The sequence below is a fragment of the Pecten maximus genome, chromosome 4, assembly GCF_902652985.1.
Source record: "Pecten maximus chromosome 4, xPecMax1.1, whole genome shotgun sequence".
Classification (NCBI taxonomy): Eukaryota; Metazoa; Mollusca; class Bivalvia; order Pectinida; family Pectinidae; genus Pecten; species Pecten maximus.
In genome coordinates, this window is record NC_047018.1 from 19,113,554 (window position 1) to 19,137,315 (window position 23,762).

Below are 23,762 nucleotides of genomic sequence, written 5' to 3' on the forward strand. Positions count from 1 at the left end.
CAACTGACTTCTGTAGAATATTGACATCACAATTGACTTCTGTAGAATCAGACATCACAATTGATTTCTGCAGAATTATACATCACAACTGAGTTCTGTAGAAATTAACATCACAACTGATTTCTGTAGAATATTGACATCACAACTGACTTCTGTAGAAATTGACATCACAACTGACTTCTGTAGAATATTGACATCACACAACTGACTTCTGTAAAAATTGACATCACACAACTGACTTCTGTAGAAATTGACATCACACAACTGACTTCTGTAGAATTAGACATCACAACTGACTTTTGTAGAATATTGACACCACACAACTGACTTATGTAGAATATTGACATCATACAACTGACTTCTTAAGAATTAGACATCACAACTGACTTCTGTAGAATCAGACAACACCTTAATTTATTTCATCTTGCAGATAATGACATCACACCAACTGTTTCATCTTACAGAAATTGACATCTAGTATACATCAACTGATTTCGTTTTGTCTAAGAACTAACACCACTTAACAGATTTCATTGAAGTCACATCTTTCTTCACAAACAAATCAGAAACAACACAACCATGTATTTTACAGGGACAGCTGATTTTCTTCCTTTGACTGAAATTAAAGGTGTACAAAACGAGAGTTCCAAACATGATACGTTTTTACCATGAAATAACTTCCACCTTTTTGATATCAATAGTGAGGCAATATTAGCGCAACATGCGCAATAAAGCAAGTCGCTACATAACAGCGCAAGAGAAATCCTGCAGATGATCATAAGATCTTTAGTCAACGAAGGTTTCTTTAGCCTGGGAGAAATAACCTATACCTTCCTCTTGATTTCACAAGAAAGTGATTGGGATGTTAAACGAAAGTGCATGCATTTAGAGTTACCTACCCTTGTCCCTGTTCATTGCATAGACCTTGAGCGTAGAGTTGGCTCGGGCTGGTTCTCCGATGCCATTGTCGGCGATACATGTGAACGTCGCTTGGTCTCTCCTGGCTTTCACAGGCTCTATCCTCAGCACACTTCCATGTGGCATATCATATATAAAGTAACGTGTCCTTTTTGGATTAATCCGTTTGCCATCTCGCTCCCACTGAAAGCGAGGTTGGGGATTTCCGGATGCCTTGCAGAAGAAACTGATAATGGAGTCTTCGGCGACTCTTTGGTTCCTTGGCGATTGTGTGATTTGAGGTGGGTCTGAAAGTACACAAAAACATGGAAATGACTATGATGTTCATGTGACATGGAATACCCTGAATGATTGACAACAAAACATGCATTACCACACAGACAACAGATATAGCATTGATGCCTAGCCCTGTTTTCAACTTCGTCCTCAAATATGGACACAAATTTAATTTTGTAATGCTCATGAATTTTCTTCTGTAAAGCTTGAGTGTTAAACATTCATATTGATAAATATACCTCAAATCATATGCATGTGATTGATGAAAAACAGGACTAGAAAATACAGAAATGAAAAAAAAAAAAAAAAAAAAACGTAACAAAACAATCCAGCAAGGTCCCCGGGGCCCGTTCTTAGGCTTATATTCTAGGGTTTGTTCATATGTAATCTGGAGTTTGATCATAATTTTTTGTAACCTGGGTTGTGATCATATGTACCCTGGGGTGTGATCATATGTAACCTGGGGTGTGATCATATGTCCATAGGTCCCCAGGGTAGGGATGATGACAGTGATATGATTTCCCACCAACCAGTAAAGGGTGGATGATCTCATACTGTAATGAAATACTAATAAAAATTTAGATCTATCATTTTTCTCAGGTTATAACCATGAGAAAACTGTCATTTAGAAACAGTTGGATGGGCCAATGATTTCTACCTGTATGTTATCTACCTATACAAGGTAATTACAGGTGAGATAATACTAAAACTCATGTTTAGGATTTAAAAATAGCATCGGCTATTGACTATTATGGTCTGAAATATCTTGCACATTATTTAAATTGAAAGAAAGGAATTCTCAACAACTCGACAAAATGATATAAATCCCTGGATTTAAAATTACAATGTAAAGTCAGTTTTTCCTTTTTCCACAGTGAATTAAATTTACCAAACAAAAAATAACAATGATCAAAATTTCTATAAACGTGTGCTAATGTTCTTTAAAAGAAATAAATGCAACTGAAGTTCTTAAAAAAATTAATGTTGTGGTACAAATCTGGTACAGAGTACTATTAACAGGGGATTATACGTGAAAATTAAATTCTGAACTGCACCTTGAAACGATTCATTTCTCAGAAATTTTAATCAGTGTAGCTGCACTTTCACAATTACACTTGATTACTACTCCTTCCCCCTCCCTCTACCAATATCGAGGCAAAATTTACATAAAATTTCGGTAAAAGAACCACTTATTATTCGTCGCCTCTGGTTACAAGTGCCCTTCACTCAAGACTAATGAAAATACGAATTTTTAAACATTTTGTAAAGGATTGGAATTAAATCAAATTAAACTATTCGGGACGTTAGTTATAATTTCAATATTGTAGATATTTAGAAACGTTTTTACCACCATAGTAGCACTCTATGACTATTATTTTGAAAGTTTCTTAACTTCAAATGAATATGTACAGAGTTGAAATAAATCCTTTTATGCTGTCCAAGACATAAATAACTAATATGACTTGTAGTGTTTTTGCTGACATATGTAACAAGCAGGGAATCCCGAATGGGAGGGGGTATTCCAAGACCACTCATAAACAATCTAAAAGCTATTTCTCAAAAGTTTTTTTGTCAGTATATTTGTGAGTAAGATTTCATTCGTTGTTGGGATTACATACCAAGTGCTGATTGGATAAGAAAAAAAACATGCCCACACATGGAATCAATGACGACAGATATTATGGCTAATTACAAAACAAGTCTCTGACAGTCAGTAAAAATAAAACAGACCCCATGACTACATCAAATCCCTTCCATCCAATGTTTTCCTAGATTTTTTTCACATATGGCCAGTCCATATCAGAGTGCCCAATAACAATACCTAGGTAGCCTTAACAGCCCACAATAATGTCAATTAATGACAGCAGTAAACTGTTTATTGGTGTTAAATGAATACCACTATAAAAATCACATCTGTTCTACTTCCTGTCTTTAGTGTCCTTAATGTTTGTCATCTTAACAAAGTTTCTACTAATATCATTTCTATCAATTTCAAAATCTAGAAATAGATAATTGACTTTTTTTTTTTTTAAAAAGCCCCTATTACTACCAACACCATCCATATTTTGCTGAATGATACATTGCATTGCTATTATAAGCTCATCTTTAACAATGATTAATTCTGTTTTGTTAAATGTCTATGAGGACCATAAGTATATTTTCACTGTCTGTCAGACACAAGGTTTTGACACAAGACATAATATCTATAACATTAAAACTAATGTGTAGTAGTTTTATCACAAACACATCTCATCATGTAGTTCCAACAGAAAAGGCAGACCGAGAAAATGTTATCCTAGGAAAAAACCAAATCTGAAACAAGCCTACTAGATTTAATCTCTTTAAACTCTATTTCTGAAAATGTTAGGCTCTACTAGAACTGTCAACATGATTTATGATGAGGTTTAGCTAATGTCATGCAGAAGAATATATATATATATATATATATATATTGATAAACTTGATGTGTCAATAATCAATATTTACTAATGGCTTAGTGATTAATGAATATTCAGTAACAGCTTCATGATTAATGAATATTCATTGCCACTAATGTAACCCTAACATTATTGAATTGATCCTAATACATACAGAATGAGAGGAAAGCCAATGTACACCTGCAAAAAGAACCTATTTATGGCACAAAAAAATATCAATATAAAATGTTATATTATAACATCACACATCAGGGGAGATAACAATATACTTGTAGTTATTAGAATAAGTACATCATATTCAGGGGAGATAACAATATACTTGTAGTTATTATAACATTAATGTTCAGGGGAGATAACAATATATTTATAGTTATTATAACATTAATGTTCAGGGGAGATAACAATATATTTATAGTTATTAGAATAAGTACATTATATCCAGGGGAGATAACAATATACTTGTAGTTATTAGAATAAGTACACTATATTCAGGGGAAATAACATTATATTTATAGTTATTCTAACATTAATTTTCAGGGGAGATAATGACATATATTTTAGTTAGTTAAGTGACATGATACCCTACCAGCTTGAAAGTATCATTAATTGTCCTGTGTAAGTATTTTTCAGCTGATTAAGCACATTTCCTCAATTGATTCATTTCAAACTCTCCTCTTCGAATATTGTCTTTTTGTAAAATGTCCATTAACAACCTCATCATAAATTTTGTTGATTTTTTCAAACAAGTTTAGAAAATCAATTACAGAATTTCATTCACAAATCCATCCCACTTCCAGCACCAAGTCTTAATTGTTAACAAAATTAATGATATTAAAATGTAACCTTTCCGAAGAAGCATTCCAGAACTAATTAAAACAAATTAAACAACTAGAAGAAATTTAATAGCACAAGTCTCCAAATAAAAGCCATGTCTGATTTGGAAAACAATGTAGAATTCTGTGTAGATTTCACAGCCTCTCCCATTATAGCACTAATAAAATTCACAACTATGACAAGATGTACTAATCCACAAGAAGAAATGACTCAATCTGGGCTATTCCTCTGCCTTCACTAAACTAGAACTTGATAATTAGACACATACCCAGACCATCTGTCTCTACAACTAGCCTACATTTCTATACATCTGCTTAGAAATTTTTAATTTGGGTGGAGAAGGGAAGCATTTGACAATGATTTTTCTTTTCCAATTTACTGGTATAAAGCATTGTTTTTCTAAAATATTTCTATTCATTGTCTAGATCTGCCTTTCTTAAACTTACTCCTGATTTTGTTGGTAAATCGATAGAAGTCAGATCCCGAGGAAGAGTTTTCTGCTGTGTAGGGACAGAATATAAGAAAGCACTGGTTACTTGAGTCAATGTTCTACTGTACCATGGGGTGTGATATTCAACCCACTTATATGTCAAATATTCTACCATCATTACAAGTCAAATGTCCTACCATGGTTACAAGTCAAATGTTTACCATGGTTACAAGTCAAATGTTTACCATGGTTACAAGACAAATGTTTACCATGGTTACAAGACAAATATTCTACCATGGTTACAAGTCAAATGTTTACCATGGTTACAAGACAAATATTCCACAATGGTTACAAGTCAAATGTTTACCATGGTTACAAGACAAATGTTTACCATGGTTACAAGTCAAATATTCTACCAAACACTCTTTTTCTAATGGATGTTGAATACTTAATTCACTGATCTTCTCAAGTACATGCAAATGTTTTAGAAAATACCTTTTTAGATGTTTACTTTTTAAAACGTCTTTCACTAATTAATACAATATTGCTGTTAGATGTAAAGGGATTGTTCTTTGGCAATACATCTTATATAAGATTTATTTATTCAAATTTTTTATCTATGAACTGGTAAGCTTACCCTGAAATACAGAAACTTGCTATAGATAACTGCCCTGGAAAGATGAAAGGATTTCATCTACTTTAAATGTTACTTAGAGTATCATATTTTGTCATGAATATTTCTGTTTGAAATGAATATTGCACGTGATTTGCATGCTACTTGAAAACGGACAGAGATATATGCACTCCTACTTGAATAATTAAGCTGTCAGGGGTGTACAATGTACCTGAATGGTAATTTACATCTACATTTAGAAATGTACTTCCAGGTCACTATTTCCCACCTGAAATGTATATTCTTGGCAATTTCAGTTGACATGTTAATTTCAATGGAGATACACAATGAAATATCACTGTGTGACAAAGATGTACTTGAAAAAATTTACATGTGGAATTAATTACATGTTCCTATAAAACAATCTGACACTTCTCGGGTTATTTTTCATTTTACAAATGTATAATATGACTTGATATGAAGTGCATGTAATAATGTTGTGATGTCGTGTTACAGTGAAGATAAATTAATTTATCTACCAATTTCAATCAATCAAAATTGTGATATGGATGAAATATTACACTGTGGTAAATGGACCAAACACCAGATGCAGGAAATGTTTGCAAAAGACTGCACTGCCTGTGGTGTTTGATTGACGGTGGAAAATGACACCATCTATTTCACCAGGTAAACTTTACACCTCGTTAAAGATACATCTATATACATCAGTCCTTCAGTAACACTGACAGCCCCGACACACCTGACACTGAATCACAGGTAAATATTAGCTTTTATACAAATATAAAGGTGTCTCTGTGATGTTATCCCCCTCCGAGTCAGAAAACACTGCATCTTGAGGGTTTCATCTAAGAAAATTAAAGTCTGCTGTACAAAGTTCAAATCCAGGAACTACAAGGTCAATATTGAAATAGAACAGATAATATACACACCAAAATAAATACTGTATAGCCTTAGAAATTTCTAAATTTCAAAAGAGGTAGAAGGTGGGAAGGAAGGGGTCATCTTCTTTTCATTTATGTTTTGTTAATATTTCAGGAAATATATATACGGTATATATAAAAAAAAAACCCATCAACATCACAGTTAGAAAAGAGAGATTTGATAAAGGCTTCAAGAATTTCTGAAGAGTGCTTAGATAGCCATCCAGAGACAAATTTGAGGAAAAAGATAAATAGATAGCCATCCAGAGACAAATCTTTGAGGAAAAAGATAACTGTCTCAGGTCAGTACAAGGAGGTTCATATATAGCTCAGAATCTCTGGGGGTCAGCTCAGTTGACCCCAGCTTCAGATACATGTCCATCTTGTACTAGATATTTAGGTTGTACAATCTCAAAGATAACTTTGAAACCACTACATTAACAGATCAATGGTCTGAAGGCCCAGCACTCACTAAAACTTTAAAAATGACAAATTTATTAACTTGTCGGATATCTTACATAACTCTGGCATTTCCTAACTTTATTCACTTCATCATTTTACTCTTCAATTTATTTGCTGAAGAAAAACAAAAGAAAAAATTGATTGTGATGTAATTACAGTCATACTGTGTAAGTAGGTAATCACATAGTTATAGAGCAGTACAATGTATTCTTTTACAAACCCAGAATGGCAGATTCTAAATGGATTTAAAACCTGACAATAAAACTTCATTTGCACATAATTGAATAACTCAGTGATATTCTTCCAAACTAGAGAACGTCGATACTTGCGGAAGTGTTCATTTCATTTATATTCTGGGAGGCGTGCTATAAAACCTGTTTTGCTATGACAGGGGAGATTGAATGTGTGTTTCGTTAATTAAAAAGATATCCTGCCCGTTCGTTATCCTATTGTATTTTAGGTGTTCATTATCCTATTGTATTTTAGGTGTGTCCTTATACAGTTACAGCGGCCAGAAAACATCCTCCATCTTTATCAAGGTATAAATGGTTTTCCTGGTGCCTTATCTTGGGCAAATTAAAACTCGCAAATGAAGTTGCATTTATCTATTTACTTATAAAAATTCATTGACAAAAACTTGAAGATCTATTAATCTTGCCTCATAAAAAATGTTGACATAAACTAGGACGGCTTCATTCATAGACTGATGAACATATTTGAATATTTATTGTCATACGTATATATTGCCAATTTTTTCATGTTTCCTATACAAATAAGGGAATTAAAATCAATAATATTCATCTATCTCATTAAGCAGAGAAAATATCCGAGGGAAAATTATAACATGATCAGTATGGACGGGCAATATCAAATTGATTAGTAATAATATGTTATGCTTGGGTTTATGTCGAGGTTTTAGGTTCTCCAGGGAGCAGATTGTGTTTAGACTAAGTTTTAATCGTGTGGAATACAGTGCAGTGTGTATCCATATTGTGTTATGACACAATGTGTACTGTCACTGTTAGTCGGCGTCAGTTTATTTATGGAAAACAGGAGTGGTATGAACCATGAAAACGAAGACAGAATTACAATAATATGTCACAAAAATCAATCAATTTATCTGTTTATTAGATACTGTTTATATAACACTTCCAACCTAAAACGAGCTTCATTAAAGATGATCAATCTCCCATCACTGAGATAAATTTACTGGACTACTGAAATAAACTCACTAATCCTGTATATATGTGTATGGAACTCATGCTCATTCTTATCTGTATATTCTGATTGTCAAAACTCATTCTAGCATGGAACCTGTCGAGCTGTACAGATTCATCTACAATGACTAATTTATTTTTCTGTTTAATGAATAATTCTGTCAATATGTAAACGCAGAGAAGGGATTTTTCCAACTGTGCGTTCCTACTTCTACTATCATAATTTCCATTTGTATGATTAGCTGACACAGGACTGGTGGACTATACTGCTGGATGTGTGTGACTCAGTGTAAGTAAACAGTACCCTGTACATCAGTGCTGACTTTGGCTCCGACCTTTCATGGCAGTGACACCGTCGCCATGGTGAGTTGGCTTGGCAGTAAATAAAATTTCAATTGATGAAAAATTAATATGGCCAGAGTGTGTTCCTAATTTTTATTTTGCTTGCAAAATTATGATTTGAACTTATCATTTCTCTAGTGTTTCTTTCATGGCCGTGTACATGAAAACTATGCAGACCTGAGGAATGAAGTAAAAATATTTTATTGCAGACACAAAGCACGATTAATGGCTGCTGTGTGTGCTTCAGCTAGTCAAATTGACCGAGTGTGAAGTCGGAAGGAATCAAATATTAATCGCCTTGAAAGCGATACAAATCCTCTTTCTGTTTTAATTGTCAGTGCCACGATGCTTTGCACGTTTCCCACCATGTTGATACATGGTGTCTCTGCACGGCGTACAGAGCATTTCAGTATCGACTCTAGGATGGACGATAGAGCTTAGAGAGATAGTAACACGATAATACCACTTACGATCAATAGCAGTTTAATTGTTGTAGGGTAGTCATTGTTTACTATGACATTTAAGCCATAGTGACCACTGTCCTTGTCAATAACCACAAAAGCTAATTGCAGATTAAAATGTATTGACCAATGGTCAACAATGATCTCCGGAGCCTAATTACAAATTAATATGTAATGATATTGACATTGACCACAAGAGACTGAGACTGACCATTAGGTCCTGGTACTACAGCACTAACAATGAGAGTAGTCGATTGTCATATTCTGGTCAGTCAACTGTGTATCACTGACCAATGTCCCGCAGCAGAATCATTTGATAATGGTGATGATAATTGATACTGCTGACATTAGGTTCTGAAGTTTGTTGTGGGTTGAGAATCAGGCTATGTACTATATTATCTTCAGCCCTTGACACCACAGAGTTGGCATGTGATCATCATGACCTTCGGCCTGTACTGATGTGTGCAATAAACCCTGTCGTATCCATGACAGGGTCCAGACTAAGTGACAATCCAACAGATTCCAAAGTCTTTCCGTCAGCCTGATTTTGTCATCAGCAATTGATTTTGGATAGTTTTAAAGCACCACATACATCTAGATTCTTGTAAAAAAAGGGAATTTGACTTCACATCAGAACAACCTAAACTGTACAGAAAGCATTGAGGTTACCTTGTTATTAACTTCAATATTTTCTGTCTTGAATTCATAGCAACTTTGACAAACATCAGCTTCTTCCTGGTCGGCCTTCTTCACCAGAAATGTGACAGACTAAACTGATAATTACTAACACAAACTTGACTTTTATTGTGCAATATACAGGATAAGAATGAGTAACTCTGATGAAAAACTTTTATTTCTTTCTTATTTCTTGGAGAACTACCACGATTCATTAACTTCTGCTACTAAGGTTACCAATAGGTTTGCATTTTGATGGCCTAATATGAAATTCATGAAAATTTGTAGTTTGCATGCTTCCAACTATATTGCACCAGAACCCCACACCCTAGAATACCATGTGTACAAATGTACCACAGTTAGCGAGAGGCATTTCACTCCCTGAAATACTGTACATGGAAATGTTACTGAGTGAGAAAAATTTCACTCCTAGAATTAATACTGTGTGATAGAATTCCAATAATTAGTGAGAAAAATTCACTCCCTGGAATACTGTATGTGAGAAAGTTATATGGGTGGTGAGTAACATTGTACGAATAATCCATGGTTAAAAAGATACCTATGTATAGAAAACTACTAGGCTGTTTATAGAAAGTTATATTTTAATTATATGCCAACATATTGTACACTTTACACATGTGATGTTATATTCTAACACTGTCTTTGGTTATCTCTCCCTTACCCTGAACACAATAGACAGATGATGACGTTAATATCATCAGAAGACATCCCAGACTAGTAAAGCTACGTTCAGCTCTGTGTCAGCTCCGCGTACTTTAGTAGATGTCCCAGTAGGTCGCAGCTAGACAAAGTGATCTTCTGATGACCTGGCCTCTCACCTTCCCACAATCACACAGACATAACCAGGTAGTACTGGTGGCAAGTACAGCCAAACCATGTAACTGAACCATTTCCAGAACTGTTAAACACACATCTGTCTTCCCCAGAAATACAAATAGGGGAAAGCATCCATGATAATTTCTTTAATTGAATTTAAATTCCAAAGCTATTCAACCACCTCTTTTCAAACAAAACAATCTGATGATCTTATTTCAATATTTACACAACTTTTTTTTTTCATTTCACTTTTTCTTTAAAAATAAACGAACATTAATGTTCATTTAACAATATATGGCAACTTAATGGCAATTTCATAATGATTAACTTCCTATCACTCTGTATAAGTTTGAAATATGAATGGCAGGGGCCCTCTCTGTAACATTCCTATCAAAACTACTGGGAAGTGATTCCAATCTTTTTAAGTATTCTTGAAAGCGATGTAAACATATTTGAACCAGTGTCTCATGCTAAAATAACATTCTTCATCTTCTCCTTATAAAATAATACCATTCTCCATCTTCTCCTTATAAAATACTATACCAACCGCATTCTCTTCCTAAACTCAATTTCATAGACATATTTATTTTTGCTATCTTTTCTTTTATCTAGTTTTTGTGAATTTATTCTCAATGTAAATGCACAAAAAAAACCTCTATCTAATGCATTCTCTATCAAAGGAAGATCTCCGATTCGTAAACATACCCAGAGCGACTGTCGTTATAATCAAGGACAAGGCAGCGGCAGGACATTTACAAGCACAAAGATGGAGATAGCTTGGTGGATGTCACCTTTACAACCCACCCTCCCATATCCGTTCACAATAAAACACAAATTGAAATAAGAGTTCCATTTACACCTTAACAGGAGATATATCATCACAATTTTATTTCCCACAAAAATTTGTCTACTAAGCCAGGCAACTCATTTTGAAATGTAAATTTGGACAGCTACGTGTTCCTTTTTAGATCTTAAGAGTAGACAATTCAGTCTTTTGTTTGTAATTTATTTTCCAATTTCGTCTAAATCAAAACATTTTTGTTCTTTAAAATACATTCATCTACACAATCTATTTCAACAAATACATAATATTCAGACATATATTTCATCAACTACATGCATACCCCACTCCCCAACCAAATTCTCAATAGTAAGGCCATGATATATATTACTAGCTTTTATAATACACAATACCTGGGCAAATGTCATGTGACCTGGACAATGAGATTTGAACACCTGGTTGGGGTACAGTGTTCCTTAGAGCCTGTTACAGACATTCACCAATGATTCCAGTAAAGATCTAGACATATTTTATTAATCTTAAGGAACAATGTACAGACATCAACAGCCCCAGGAGGAAACACAACATCAAAGTTGACTGACCTTTACCAATCTCCTAATGTCTGGAGATTTAATTCAAATGACAAGCATACATGACATATATCTCTATGACCTATCCTAATGTGTGTCAAAGACACCCGTACCATCGGTCCTCAATAGAAGTATGGTCAGTAAGGCTGTGTTTGTGCCTATACCCGAAGTGTACAACAAGGCATTGTTATATTGTAATTGACACATTTCATCAATCCATTGTTTTGTTTACTCTATACCTACATTGTATGAGGAACACCATAAACCTTTGACAAAGACATGCTTCGACAGAAATCTTAAAGTATACAGTAGATTCTTACTGCATTCATCTTATGGTGAGTCCAGTGAATAACACATCAACTAATAATAAGAGGGTTGTATGGGGTGGATGTAGGAATAGAGGGTTGTATGTACATGGGGTGGATGTAGGAATAGAGGGTTGTATGTACATGTGTTGGATGTAGGAATAGAGGGTTGTATGGGGTGGATGTAGGAATAGAGGGTTGTATGGGGTGGATGAAAGAATAGAGGGTTGTAAACATGGGCTTATTAACAAACATACACAAAAATATGCTGCTGGTTGTTAATTATCAAGAAAGAAAAGACACAAAATGATACCAGATACCAGAACTAACATGGGTTTCTCACTTTTTTCCCCTTAAATATGTTGCTTATCCTCAGAAACTTGACTCTGTAGGGAACAGGATATATCCATTTTTTCATCAGCAGGAAACTCTATTCAAATCTGATATTCAGTATGTGAATGAAATCCCAGAAGCCAAAGAGTTTACAAATACAATATGGTTTCACAGCCAACCCTCACCGAGAACATATGTCATTATATATTTTGGTGTATGTAAACAATATTGATACGAACGGAAATATTTTCTGGATATGGGTATTAATAATTAATACAAACAAAGAGTTTGTGGGAATGCTTTCAAGCTCTGTATGAAATACATGCTGAGGTGAATTTCAACGAGTCAATAGTTATACACATTAAACTACTTCAAAGAGGAACAGACTACAAAACCTTGCTTTAAGTCACCTGTAAAAGCAGTCATATTCAGTTATCATTTGATGCTAACAATGCATGTCCTCTTCAAATTTCCTAGGAAACCTAACCTATATGCAAATTTCTGTATTTCCTCTCAAACAATTCCTTTACCACACGCAAACAGGATTTTGTTGGCACCATGAAAAAATTAAGCAAATTTTATTGCCATCCTGTGTCGCCCTTTACCAATAATGGAACTGTCCATGACAAACTCCAGGGGAGTTCATTTTGATTCAGTGAGGCAGATGGAATGATAAAAAACTATCGATTGAAAAAATACAAAACAGAAATAAAACGGAAATATTGATAGGATAAGAAAGGAGATTGACTGACGCAGTATAAATGTATGGTTTTCATCTTTTTCATTTAAATCCTGTCTTTCATGACCACCTCTTTTGAATGAATCCATATTGCAAAACATGCAAAGAAAAAATGGCCTCAATAGCTCAGCACATGCAAGGTATGTCATGTTAGCCAAAGTTTATCGCCTGCTTTGCTAACTTCAAATGCTTCTATCACTTTGCTTGATGTAGGCGGTATGTATGTATCTTCTAAATACTAGTCAAAGGTACATAACAAACTTTCTCAATATCCCTAAACTTAAATGACCCTGTTCAAACCTACTGAGCCCTGGCTTTTTACCCGAACCAAATCATTATTGAAGATGTTTTAGTCCTGGTGCCATGAGGTCCCGATTTGAAGCTATCAAAATGTTTCTTGTGATGACTTTTTCAAATTTTCTGAAGAATACTTAAAAAACTTAACCTACTCACCATTGATTACACTATAAGAACAACAAAACTGTAAGATTAATAATTACTACATCACAGCTGAAGTCAACTTTAGTACACAAACAACATTTTAAGCACCCGATCATTATTTTGTGTCCTCTGAAAATTACTAATGTCACAGTCGAGTGATTAGTGTACGAAGGGACCGCAGATGTCACAGTCGAGTGATTAGTGTACGAAGGGACCGCAGAGGTGTACATGAAAAATGTATCAGGTACTTCTCATATAGGTAGATATCACTGGAGAAGATCTGTCAACAGATCCAGCCATTGAAAATAGTCATAAAATTTTCATCCATACAAGGACTACGGACAAAATATAGGTGTTTTTTAAGTCCTGGTCGTCATAGATGCTGTCATTGACTTCTTAGAACCAAACATGTGAAATGACTAAAATAGCTTCCGTCATTCACAGTTTTCCAGTTACTATAGTGATAAATTTAGGAAATGACTCAAAGCATATTTAAGACGTTCCATACATTTACAGTTTGTAATCTAATACACAATTGTAACGTCATCAGTAAAATGAACAAATCCTTCAAAATATGTTTGCATCATTGGTAACCAAACCAGTGATTTCACTCACTACTTCCAAGCTGAGGTTCTGTAGAGAGAACAACATGATTGCTGAATGATATCACAATAATTGTCATAAATAATACAACAACAAAAAATATAGAAAATGTCTTAAGACGTTAATGCCAACGCTTCCACTTGACACCCCGAAACCTCAGCAGTTCCTGAGATTAGCTAGATATAATGAATCGGGACGGGATGGGGACAGAACAGGATGGACATGATCGAGTAACACTATATGCCCACAATTCATGGCAGGGGGCATAAAAATACTCCCCAATTTGAAACAATTTACATCAAAATCTTCAAATTGATGATTCAACAAATTACTTTTTGATTGATATGCATGATCAAATATGAATTCATATTTTTCTGTTAAAATTTCTGACAATCCTTTAAAATGACATCAACAATGTATTGAATGCTGTTTTTCGCAGTAACGAACCATTTTGATTCAGTATGTGAAATCCACAGGACAGACAGTCGGCCTAATCTGAGCTCTCTGGGAGAGAAAACAATTGCTCGACTTTAAAACGTAGCCTCTCCAGGTATTCCAACTTGGGCTTCCACATGCATTTATAGTCTTAAGCCTCAACGAACTGCGACTTTAATTTGGCAGAGTGCCATTCAAATTCCTTGAAAATGGTCACAATTCCAACCAATATAGGGTATTTAAAGCATCAGTGACGCTTTCAATATATCCTTTTTGATGAGATCTATCTTCTGTTTTGAAATGCCAAGGTTGAGAGCAGACGACACTTGTCTTTAGATTCGTATATCTAGGAGGAGATGCCTAAATGACCACAGCCAAGTCCTATACATTGTGCTTTATATTTCTTTAATTACATCCACTTTGCAGCATGTAGGATGTCCTTAAGGTTTTTCTCTTTATCCAAGGTCATGTTCGTCTAGTTATATATGACTACCACAAACATTGGCTCTAGGCGTGTTGTGTTTGTGAAGTCAGTATTGGGGCATTTACCATTAACATGTCTGAGACATGATATTAACGTGCTCTAGATATAATAATTTATTATGTAATTATAAACTGACAAATAAGTAGAGGCTCTAATGATATGTACAAGTACATTTGGAGTTGTCCTTTCACACCAAAATTCAAGGGCATATTCAAAACAGTTTTACATTAAAGCATTTGACTTGTATCAGTCTCTTCTGTCTGACTCACACAAGAATATTCCACTGTCATAATCGACATGATAATTCCAGAGATTTAAAGATTCAATAGCTCTAAAGTGAAATTGGTACAGCTACGAAATATCATTTAAAACATCCATGACAACAACCTTTTGGGGATGTGATTTCAAAAAAGATTGAGTAAAAAGTGAAAATCTCAATTAAAAATCATATGATGTGAATTAAATCAAAGGTAATTTTTGTAATTATCTCAAATGACTTTAAAATTTCTTGATTAAGAAATGAGAAATCAACACATTTGTAATCAAAAAGAGTTACTGTATACGGATTAACCATCCAATTTCTTTTTTCATTTGAACTTTGTTTGACATTTTGGTACAACTGTAGTCCATCTTTTCTCTGATACCAACACTAGTCCCCACTGTAGGAAATCAATTTCCGTTGATGTAAACGCATTTTAAATTGCATCAAGCGGATAAAAATGCCACATTTGCATAAAATTTGGCGAATCTCTTGTGCGAATTAGAAATCCCTCAGTGACGCGATATATTTTTCACGCACACCGAGACATCAGAATAATAATATGGGATGGGAATAGCATCTTGGGATACGACTGGTACCGAGGTCTGCATATTAGCCGCCACCATAGCTGATTGACGGAACCACTGAAGGAATAGCCCTCTGAGTCATCGTTCGATTGATTTTTCTCAAAATGAATTTTGGTGTGCTGCAGAAAGGGACTGTTTTTGTCTGCAAAATTTAAAACTTCCACAAGCATTTCAATCATTTACAAAAACGTTTTAGAGGAATATTTGTAAATGTCAATATTTTCTTTATTAATATATAGAATCATATGATGGTCTTGGATGTCAATTTACACATTAGATAGAGACTCTCTCTATGTATCATTCGATGGAGTTTTTTTGCAAAAGCTACTTCAATGATAGATAGATAAAGAGCATATGCCTTTTAGAAAATCTAGTGATATAACAAACAAAACATTGCCTCTGTTTCAAGGAAGGCATCGAGAAAGTTTTGTTCAAACTGGCTGCAAAAGGAAACAAAGAGTACCAAATGGAAGTTTTTGAATTTTTAATGAAAACAGACAGGCTTGTGTGATGTTTTATTAAGTTTAACCCAGTGTAATGTAGAGTTTTATGACCAGAAGTTGGTGCATTCTAATTTTACCAGTATGTCCCTAAAACTGCCTCCTAATATGTACCATACAAGTATATTTGCATCGTCAGAGACCCACTGTTGACTGCACTATGCTACGCCACACTTATCACCTGTGGGTCAACTCAGTGAAAATTCCTTGTTTAATAGAGGCTATTTGAATGCTTCACTCGCAAATCCTTGTTTAATAGAGGCTATTTGAATGGTTCTCTCACAAATCCTTGTTTAATAGAGGCTATTTGAATGGTTCTCTCACAATTTTGTTTAATAGAGGCTATTTGAATGGTTCTCTCACATTTTCCTATCAGAATTTCAGCCAATCAAATTTAAGGTAACATACGCTTTATTAGAAGCTGCATATCAACAACAGTAGTGGCGAGTCATCTCAAAAACGTGTTTAAGAAATTTAATATCAAAAGGTTTCAACCATTTAAGCAGAAGATTATTTATACCCTTTTGTCTGACAAAGATGTCTTCCTCTCAATTAAAACAGACCTAGGTGACAGAAAACCTGGTTATCAGGGGAACACCACCAAGTCGTTGTTTCATGTCGGTTTGGCCAATAGGTCCACCAATTACATGCTTCGTACACCTGGGCTGTTCCTAACATCTAAAAAACATTGTCGTCCTATAGGTTATACTTGTGTCCACTGTATGTCTATGATCTGCACGCCTTCATTGGCACAATCATATTGTTACATGTACTTTTTAATATTCCCCCTCTCTGAACTGGTGAGCTCTTATTCTGAAAGGGTTATGTTGAACTCTGAACTGGTGAGCTCTTATTCTGAAAGGGTTATGTTGAACTCTGAACTGGTGAGCTCTTATTCTGAAAGGGTTATGTTGAACTCAGAACTGGTGAGCTCTTATTCTGAAAGGGTTATGTTGATTGTTTAATTTTCTAAAAGTCACTGAAACAGTATTTTTCACTGAGTTGACCAAAAGCTGATAAGTCCATAGCGTGGCGTAATTAACTGTGGGTAGGATGACTGGTATCTTAAGTTTCTGTATAGTATAGATCATCAACAAACTGACAGCAATATTTCATGATAGAATATTATAAATTTTATAAAATTAATGGTCTAAGTGTCCTCGAGCCAATTCCTGTAATGGGTCTCTATCCAGCTGTACAGTCATCCGTGCCAATGGCACTGACTACTGAGAACATTCCACAACACAAGAATGAGTTTTAAGTATATCTGGAAGAGATCAATTTGCTAACTGTGCACTTTTCTTTTTAAATGGAAACATTTTAGCAATGTTATAAAACCGTAATGGGCTGTATTCTCTTTATTCAATGGACCATTTTACCCATATTACACTAAGACTTAGAATGAATGCCTCCAGTTTGGAACCACATGATACAAAATGAGACAGAAGGACAATCAGGAAATGAAACTGGCGGGTGTCATACATCGATATCCAGTACCGTTGGTTTCATATCTTCACTTCAACTTTGAAGCCTAACCCACTTCAAAACAATGTTTCTTCATTTTACAACATTATTAAACGTTTTAATCACATTTTATTGCATGATAGCCATTGAATTTAATCATAGACTATAATTAGCAATTTTTATTTTTATTTTCTATTAGTTTTGACAACCATCAGATACAATGACCAGAAATCCATCTCATGTATGTGGTTAAGCTAACCATGCTTTGTAAGTCCAGCCTCTTTGTAATGAAGTATCAGTAAAGCATAAGGCTAGTTAATTCCTGGAAATCAACAGTTCTCACCCTGTAACATGTGACCATTGTCACACCTGGAAATCAACCGCCTAAACACACAGTTCTCACCCTGTAACATGTGACCATTGTCACACCAGGAAATCAACCGCCTAAACACACAGTTCTCACCCTGTAAGATGTGACCATTGTCACACCTGGAAATCAACCGCCTAAACACACAGTTCTCACCCTGTAAGATGTGACCATTGTCACACCTGGAAATCAACCGCTTAAACACACAGTTCTCACCCTGTAAGATGTGACCATTGTCACACCTGGAAATCAACCGCCCAAACACAAAGTTCTCACCCTGTAACATGTGACCATTGTCACACCTGGAAATCAACCGCCTAAACACACAGTTCTCACCCTGTAAGATGTGACCATTGTCACACCTGGAAATCAACCGCCTAAACACACAGTTCTCACCCTGTAAGATGTGACCATTGTCACACCTGGAAATCAACCGCCTAAACACACAGTTCTCACCCTGTAACATGTGACCATTGTCACACCTGGAAATCAACCGCCTAAACACACAGTTCTCACCCTGTAACATGTGACCATTGTCACACCTGGAAATCAACCGCCTAAACACACAGTTCTCACCCTGTAAGATGTGACCATTGTCACACCTGGAAATCAACCGCCCAAACACAAAGTTCTCACCCTGTAACATGTGACCATTGTCACACCTGGAAATCAACCGCCTAAACACACAGTTCTCACCCTGTAAGATGTGACCATTGTCACACCTGGAAATCAACCGCCTAAACACACAGTTCTCACCCTGTAAGATGTGACCATTGTCACACCTGGAAATCAACCGCCCAAACACAAAGTTCTCACCCTGTAACATGTGACCATTGTCACACCTGGAAATCAACCGCCTAAACACACAGTTCTCACCCTGTAAGATGTGACCATTGTCACACCTGGAAATCAACCGCCTAAACACACAGTTCTCACCCTGTAAGATGTGACCATTGTCACACCTGGAAATCAACCGCCCAAACACAAAGTTCTCACCCTGTAACATGTGACCATTGTCACACCTGGAAATCAACCGCCTAAACACACAGTTCTCACCCTGTAAGATGTGACCATTGTCACACCTGGAAATCAACCGCCTAAACACACAGTTCTCACCCTGTAAGATGTGACCATTGTCACACCTGGAAATCAACCGCCTAAACACACAGTTCTCACCCTGTAACATGTGACCATTGTCACACCTGGAAATCAACCGCCTAAACACACAGTTCTCACCCTGTAACATGTGACCATTGTCACACCTGGAAATCAACCGCCTAAACACACAGTTCTCACCCTGTAACATGTGACCATTGTCACACCTGGAAATCAACCGCCTAAACACACAGTTCTCACCCTGTAACATGTGACCATTGTCACACCTGGAAATCAACCGCCCAAACACACAGTTCTCACCCTGTAACATGTGACCATTGTCACACCAGGAAATCAACCGCCTAAACACACAGTTCTCACCCTGTAACATGTGACCATTGTCACACCTGGAAATCAACCGCCTAAACACACAGTTCTCACCCTGTAACATGTGACCATTGTCACACCTGGAAATCAACCGCCCAAACACACAGTTCTCACCCTGTAACATATGACCATTGTCACAAACAACAAAAGTAATCATTCTCCATTTCTGGTTACTGTAGCAACCCAATCATTCTTATAAAGAACAAAAATAATTCGATAAACCCAGTGTTTTCATTAAAACTTGACAAAAACAATCTGCGAGTAGGGACTGAGCTCATTGCAGGACGGCAATTTGTTAGCATCATCACCAAACTAAAACAGACATCTGTGGACTTGTTACTATGTATTTTAATTAAATGTTGTTTACAGCTTTGATAAGTAAATTAAGTTCATCTCCACAATAACCTGCAGTCTGAAATATCAAATTATCCATGTTACAAACATCTATAACTACATGTACCACATATTCTATGACAATGCAGTCTTTTGTTAAGGTTGTATGCTGCAGTAAGAGTAACATGATAGCAAAATTTATCAAATAAGAAATGACAAATTTATGTTCCCAGAATATCAAATCTACGTTTAAGTAATGTGAACTATCTCAAAATTCAAAAGTAACCTATACTACGTAGTCTGTACTTGAAATGATGTCTTAACACTCAGCAGACATATTGACATATTATCCTCAGAGACAATATTGTCATCACAATTTATGACACAATCAGTGTAAGGAAGAAGCTTTACAAGTTGGACAATGACGTGTTTATTTTGTGGGAACATATTTTATTATCATCATGAGTCAACAGATTTGTGAGTTTCTCAGCAGAACTTGTAAATTTCATGGTTGTCCATGCAGACTCCAACCATCAAAAGTACAGTAACCTGGATAAAAGGTCCTATCTAGATTTAATATCTTTTTCATGGTCAACTTCACTGGACACACATGACTGGTCAAGAGATAAATCACTTTGTTTGACCAGAGGTCACAAAACGAGATGGCCACTAGGCATGTAAATGAATTTGTAATGATCACCTGAACTTTGACCTGAGGACAGCTGCCTAAGTGCCAACTTCTCAGAAGGTGTCAGAGAGATGTTAATCAGCTCTAACATCTTGAGAAATTACATACAAACGTATATCTATTTCTAATGCAATATTTGCTGATTCCAAGCTAACATATGGCCACTCAATAATTTACAGAGATTGCATGTTTTGCCACACACACATATGTACCAAAATGTATACCTAATTCAGGAGAATCATCCCTGTTTTTATAGCCTAAGTCAACCGAACATTAGGCTGTTTTCCCTGCACTTTTGTCTTTCTTATCTACACAAAAGTGAATTCCGAACATTAGCGAGTTATAACATACAAATTGTGTGTTTATTATGAATATCCAAGGGACCTATTTAACTTCTGTTTAGAGGTGTCAGCGTAATGTTGCTCCAAGATTTTCGGTAACATAAAGCGTAATTCGCCTCGACAGAATAGTGGTTTTGATATCAACAGCCATAAACATCGTCACCATTGATGGGTAATTATGAAATCGATGCTCAAGAACTCTCCTGAACAGAAGTCCGTAATCCCACCTAGGGGGAAGAACCAACAGAAATCAATAGCACACGTCTGCATTAACCTTCGCTCCTTTGAGCGGAATACAAATTTTCCGGAATTTCGATTACACACACTAACATAAAGTCAACCTCCTTCTGAGTTTTACAAATCCTTTGGAGCATGAGAATATCTGGCACTGAAAAATCATTCTATTTTTAGTCAGAAAGCGCCATATTTCTACATGCCAAAAATCTTAATCCATCAGAAGGAGCATGATCATCATGAATGTCATGGAAGGATTTTAAAATTACATGGCATATTCTAGTCCTGTGTACACACATCAGTACGTTAATAGACCCATATATATACAGTCAGACCTGTGAATAAAGACCACAATAAAGGCCTTTATATAACTTAACAATGAATTGTGTTACATTGGAAACCAAAACGGGTGGCCTTATGGACAGGTTTCAACCATGAGGTAGAATTTATATTTATCTTAGTCGTTGTGAAAATGTATTTCAAAGTTGGTAGGGAATAGGGTCTGAAAAACTGGGCACATGCGCTTTCGTTGGCTAGTGTGAGAAATTAGAAATTCAGTCACAGGTGTATTTGGGCGTGATGATTTTCTGTTACAGAAAGCTTTTCATATATATCTTCTATAATCTTAAAATTTCCAAATCCATTAAAATTGAAATTTATTCAAATCATGCCTGTTGTCATGAACATTCAATTTTTCCATTTGAATTGTACAGTAGTAGCAGTTTCTAAGGGGAGTTAACTCCATGACTCTATACAGATTCAGTCGTAGCAGACAAACTCATTTTGGTATGACTACATCACAGAAACCGATTTTCTGAGAATATCCCCAGAGAGAGTGTTTTATTGCTGACTAAAAACCTCTGTTCCTGGTGTGGCTGCCATGTAGCCGCCCCTAAATGTGTGTTGACAGAAAAAAATCTTACTGCTCTGGTAGGAGGTGAACTCATCAAGCATTCAGGCCCAGCCATCTATATACATAAACTACAGCACAGCCACTTTAGCATACACTAGGAAACCCATCCAAAATTATAAAATATTTACTTTTTCCCATATAAAAACCTGCTAATGCCGTGGTGTGTATTATAAGCCAGGCAGTATATATATAGCTTTATATGAAGGTGTCCGCTCCAATACCCGCATCTGAATCATGACTGCTGTACGTGTTGGCTCGCACAAACACTGTTAGATCTGTCACAAAGCTATTGTTTATGTCGGCCTGGGTGATCGTAGACAATACTGAACCCAACATCAAACAAATCAGAAAGTCTGTGGGTGAAATAGAAAAAGTCGGAATCCTTAATTTATAGAGAAAGCAAATTTCCACTTCTTACAATTTCTGGTTACATTGAAACTTCACGACACCCCTCAAAACAAATTTGATTATACACCAATTTCCAAACAACAGATAAATAATTCTATTATAAATTTACTGCTTTTCTTTTTTACCAATCATGCATGACAATCAATTTATCCCAAACGTATTTGATTTAATCTGACTTTTCTACATAACATATAAATTTTTTAATATCAAGCAATTTAGTACGTCAGTAAATTTTCTCCCTTGGTGAAACTTTCAATTCTGTGCTACATAGACTGTGTTATTTACAGAAACCAAACAACCTTTACAATCTAACTCATGCACAACGAAAATATTTATAGCAATAATTTCCACCAGATCAGTATGATTTTCCAGTTGAACTTTCACAAATAAATGTTGAGTTACGAGCTGTCTTATGAATTGTTACTGAATGCTACAAACACTGAGGTCAACAGGTTTAACCTTTTTTTAAAGTGAAAATGTTGATATTACAAATTTCACACGATGGCCAAATATTTGATGTAAATATTAAATTTGTGATAAAATATGCGACAGTATATGATCAATGTATTGTGAAAATGAGTCACAATAAACATCCTAATTTAAAAAAGTAGAAATTATGTCAATTACTAGAGGGATTATCGCAAATCTCAAAATATTTTATGGAATTGCACCTATTATGAAACATTAGTAAAATCTAAACAACAGTTTAAATGCAAAAGAATTTGTTTACGTTCATCAATTTTGTTACTATTTTATTGCATCATTTATGAAGTTTATGCCATTTCATTCATTGCAAATTACAGATTCATCTCTTCTAAACAATATATTGGATGCTTGTATCGTAAAAAAAACTTCAGAAATAGTAAAAGCAAAAAGTAAAGCAAAAGATGTAAGTTCAATGACTCCACACTTCCTTTCCTCTTTCATGGGATGGTCCATATCAAAGGATTGGATTAGTCCACTACTAGAGTTGAGGGGTGCTAAAGATAATCTTTCACCAAGTTAAAACCAACTTTTCATGATTTAGATTT

The 23,762-nt window shown here is 35.4% G+C and overlaps 1 protein-coding gene across 13 annotated transcripts in view; it reads right to left on the reverse strand.

The window, feature by feature from the left end:
* The window catches only part of LOC117325430 (receptor-type tyrosine-protein phosphatase S-like), a 176,807-nt gene that overhangs the window by 107,459 nt on the left and 45,586 nt on the right, over positions 1 to 23,762 (reverse strand). For 12 of the 13 annotated variants that reach the window (XM_033881620.1, XM_033881621.1, XM_033881622.1 and 9 more), the window contains 2 exons: positions 4,913 to 4,966; positions 900 to 1,205 (listed from right to left, as the gene is read on the reverse strand). In XM_033881620.1, coding sequence (XP_033737511.1) covers positions 900 to 1,205; positions 4,913 to 4,966 — 360 coding nt within the window. The remainder of the gene's footprint in view (positions 1 to 899; positions 1,206 to 4,912; positions 4,967 to 23,762) is intronic. The other variant, XM_033881625.1, reaches the window with a different exon arrangement.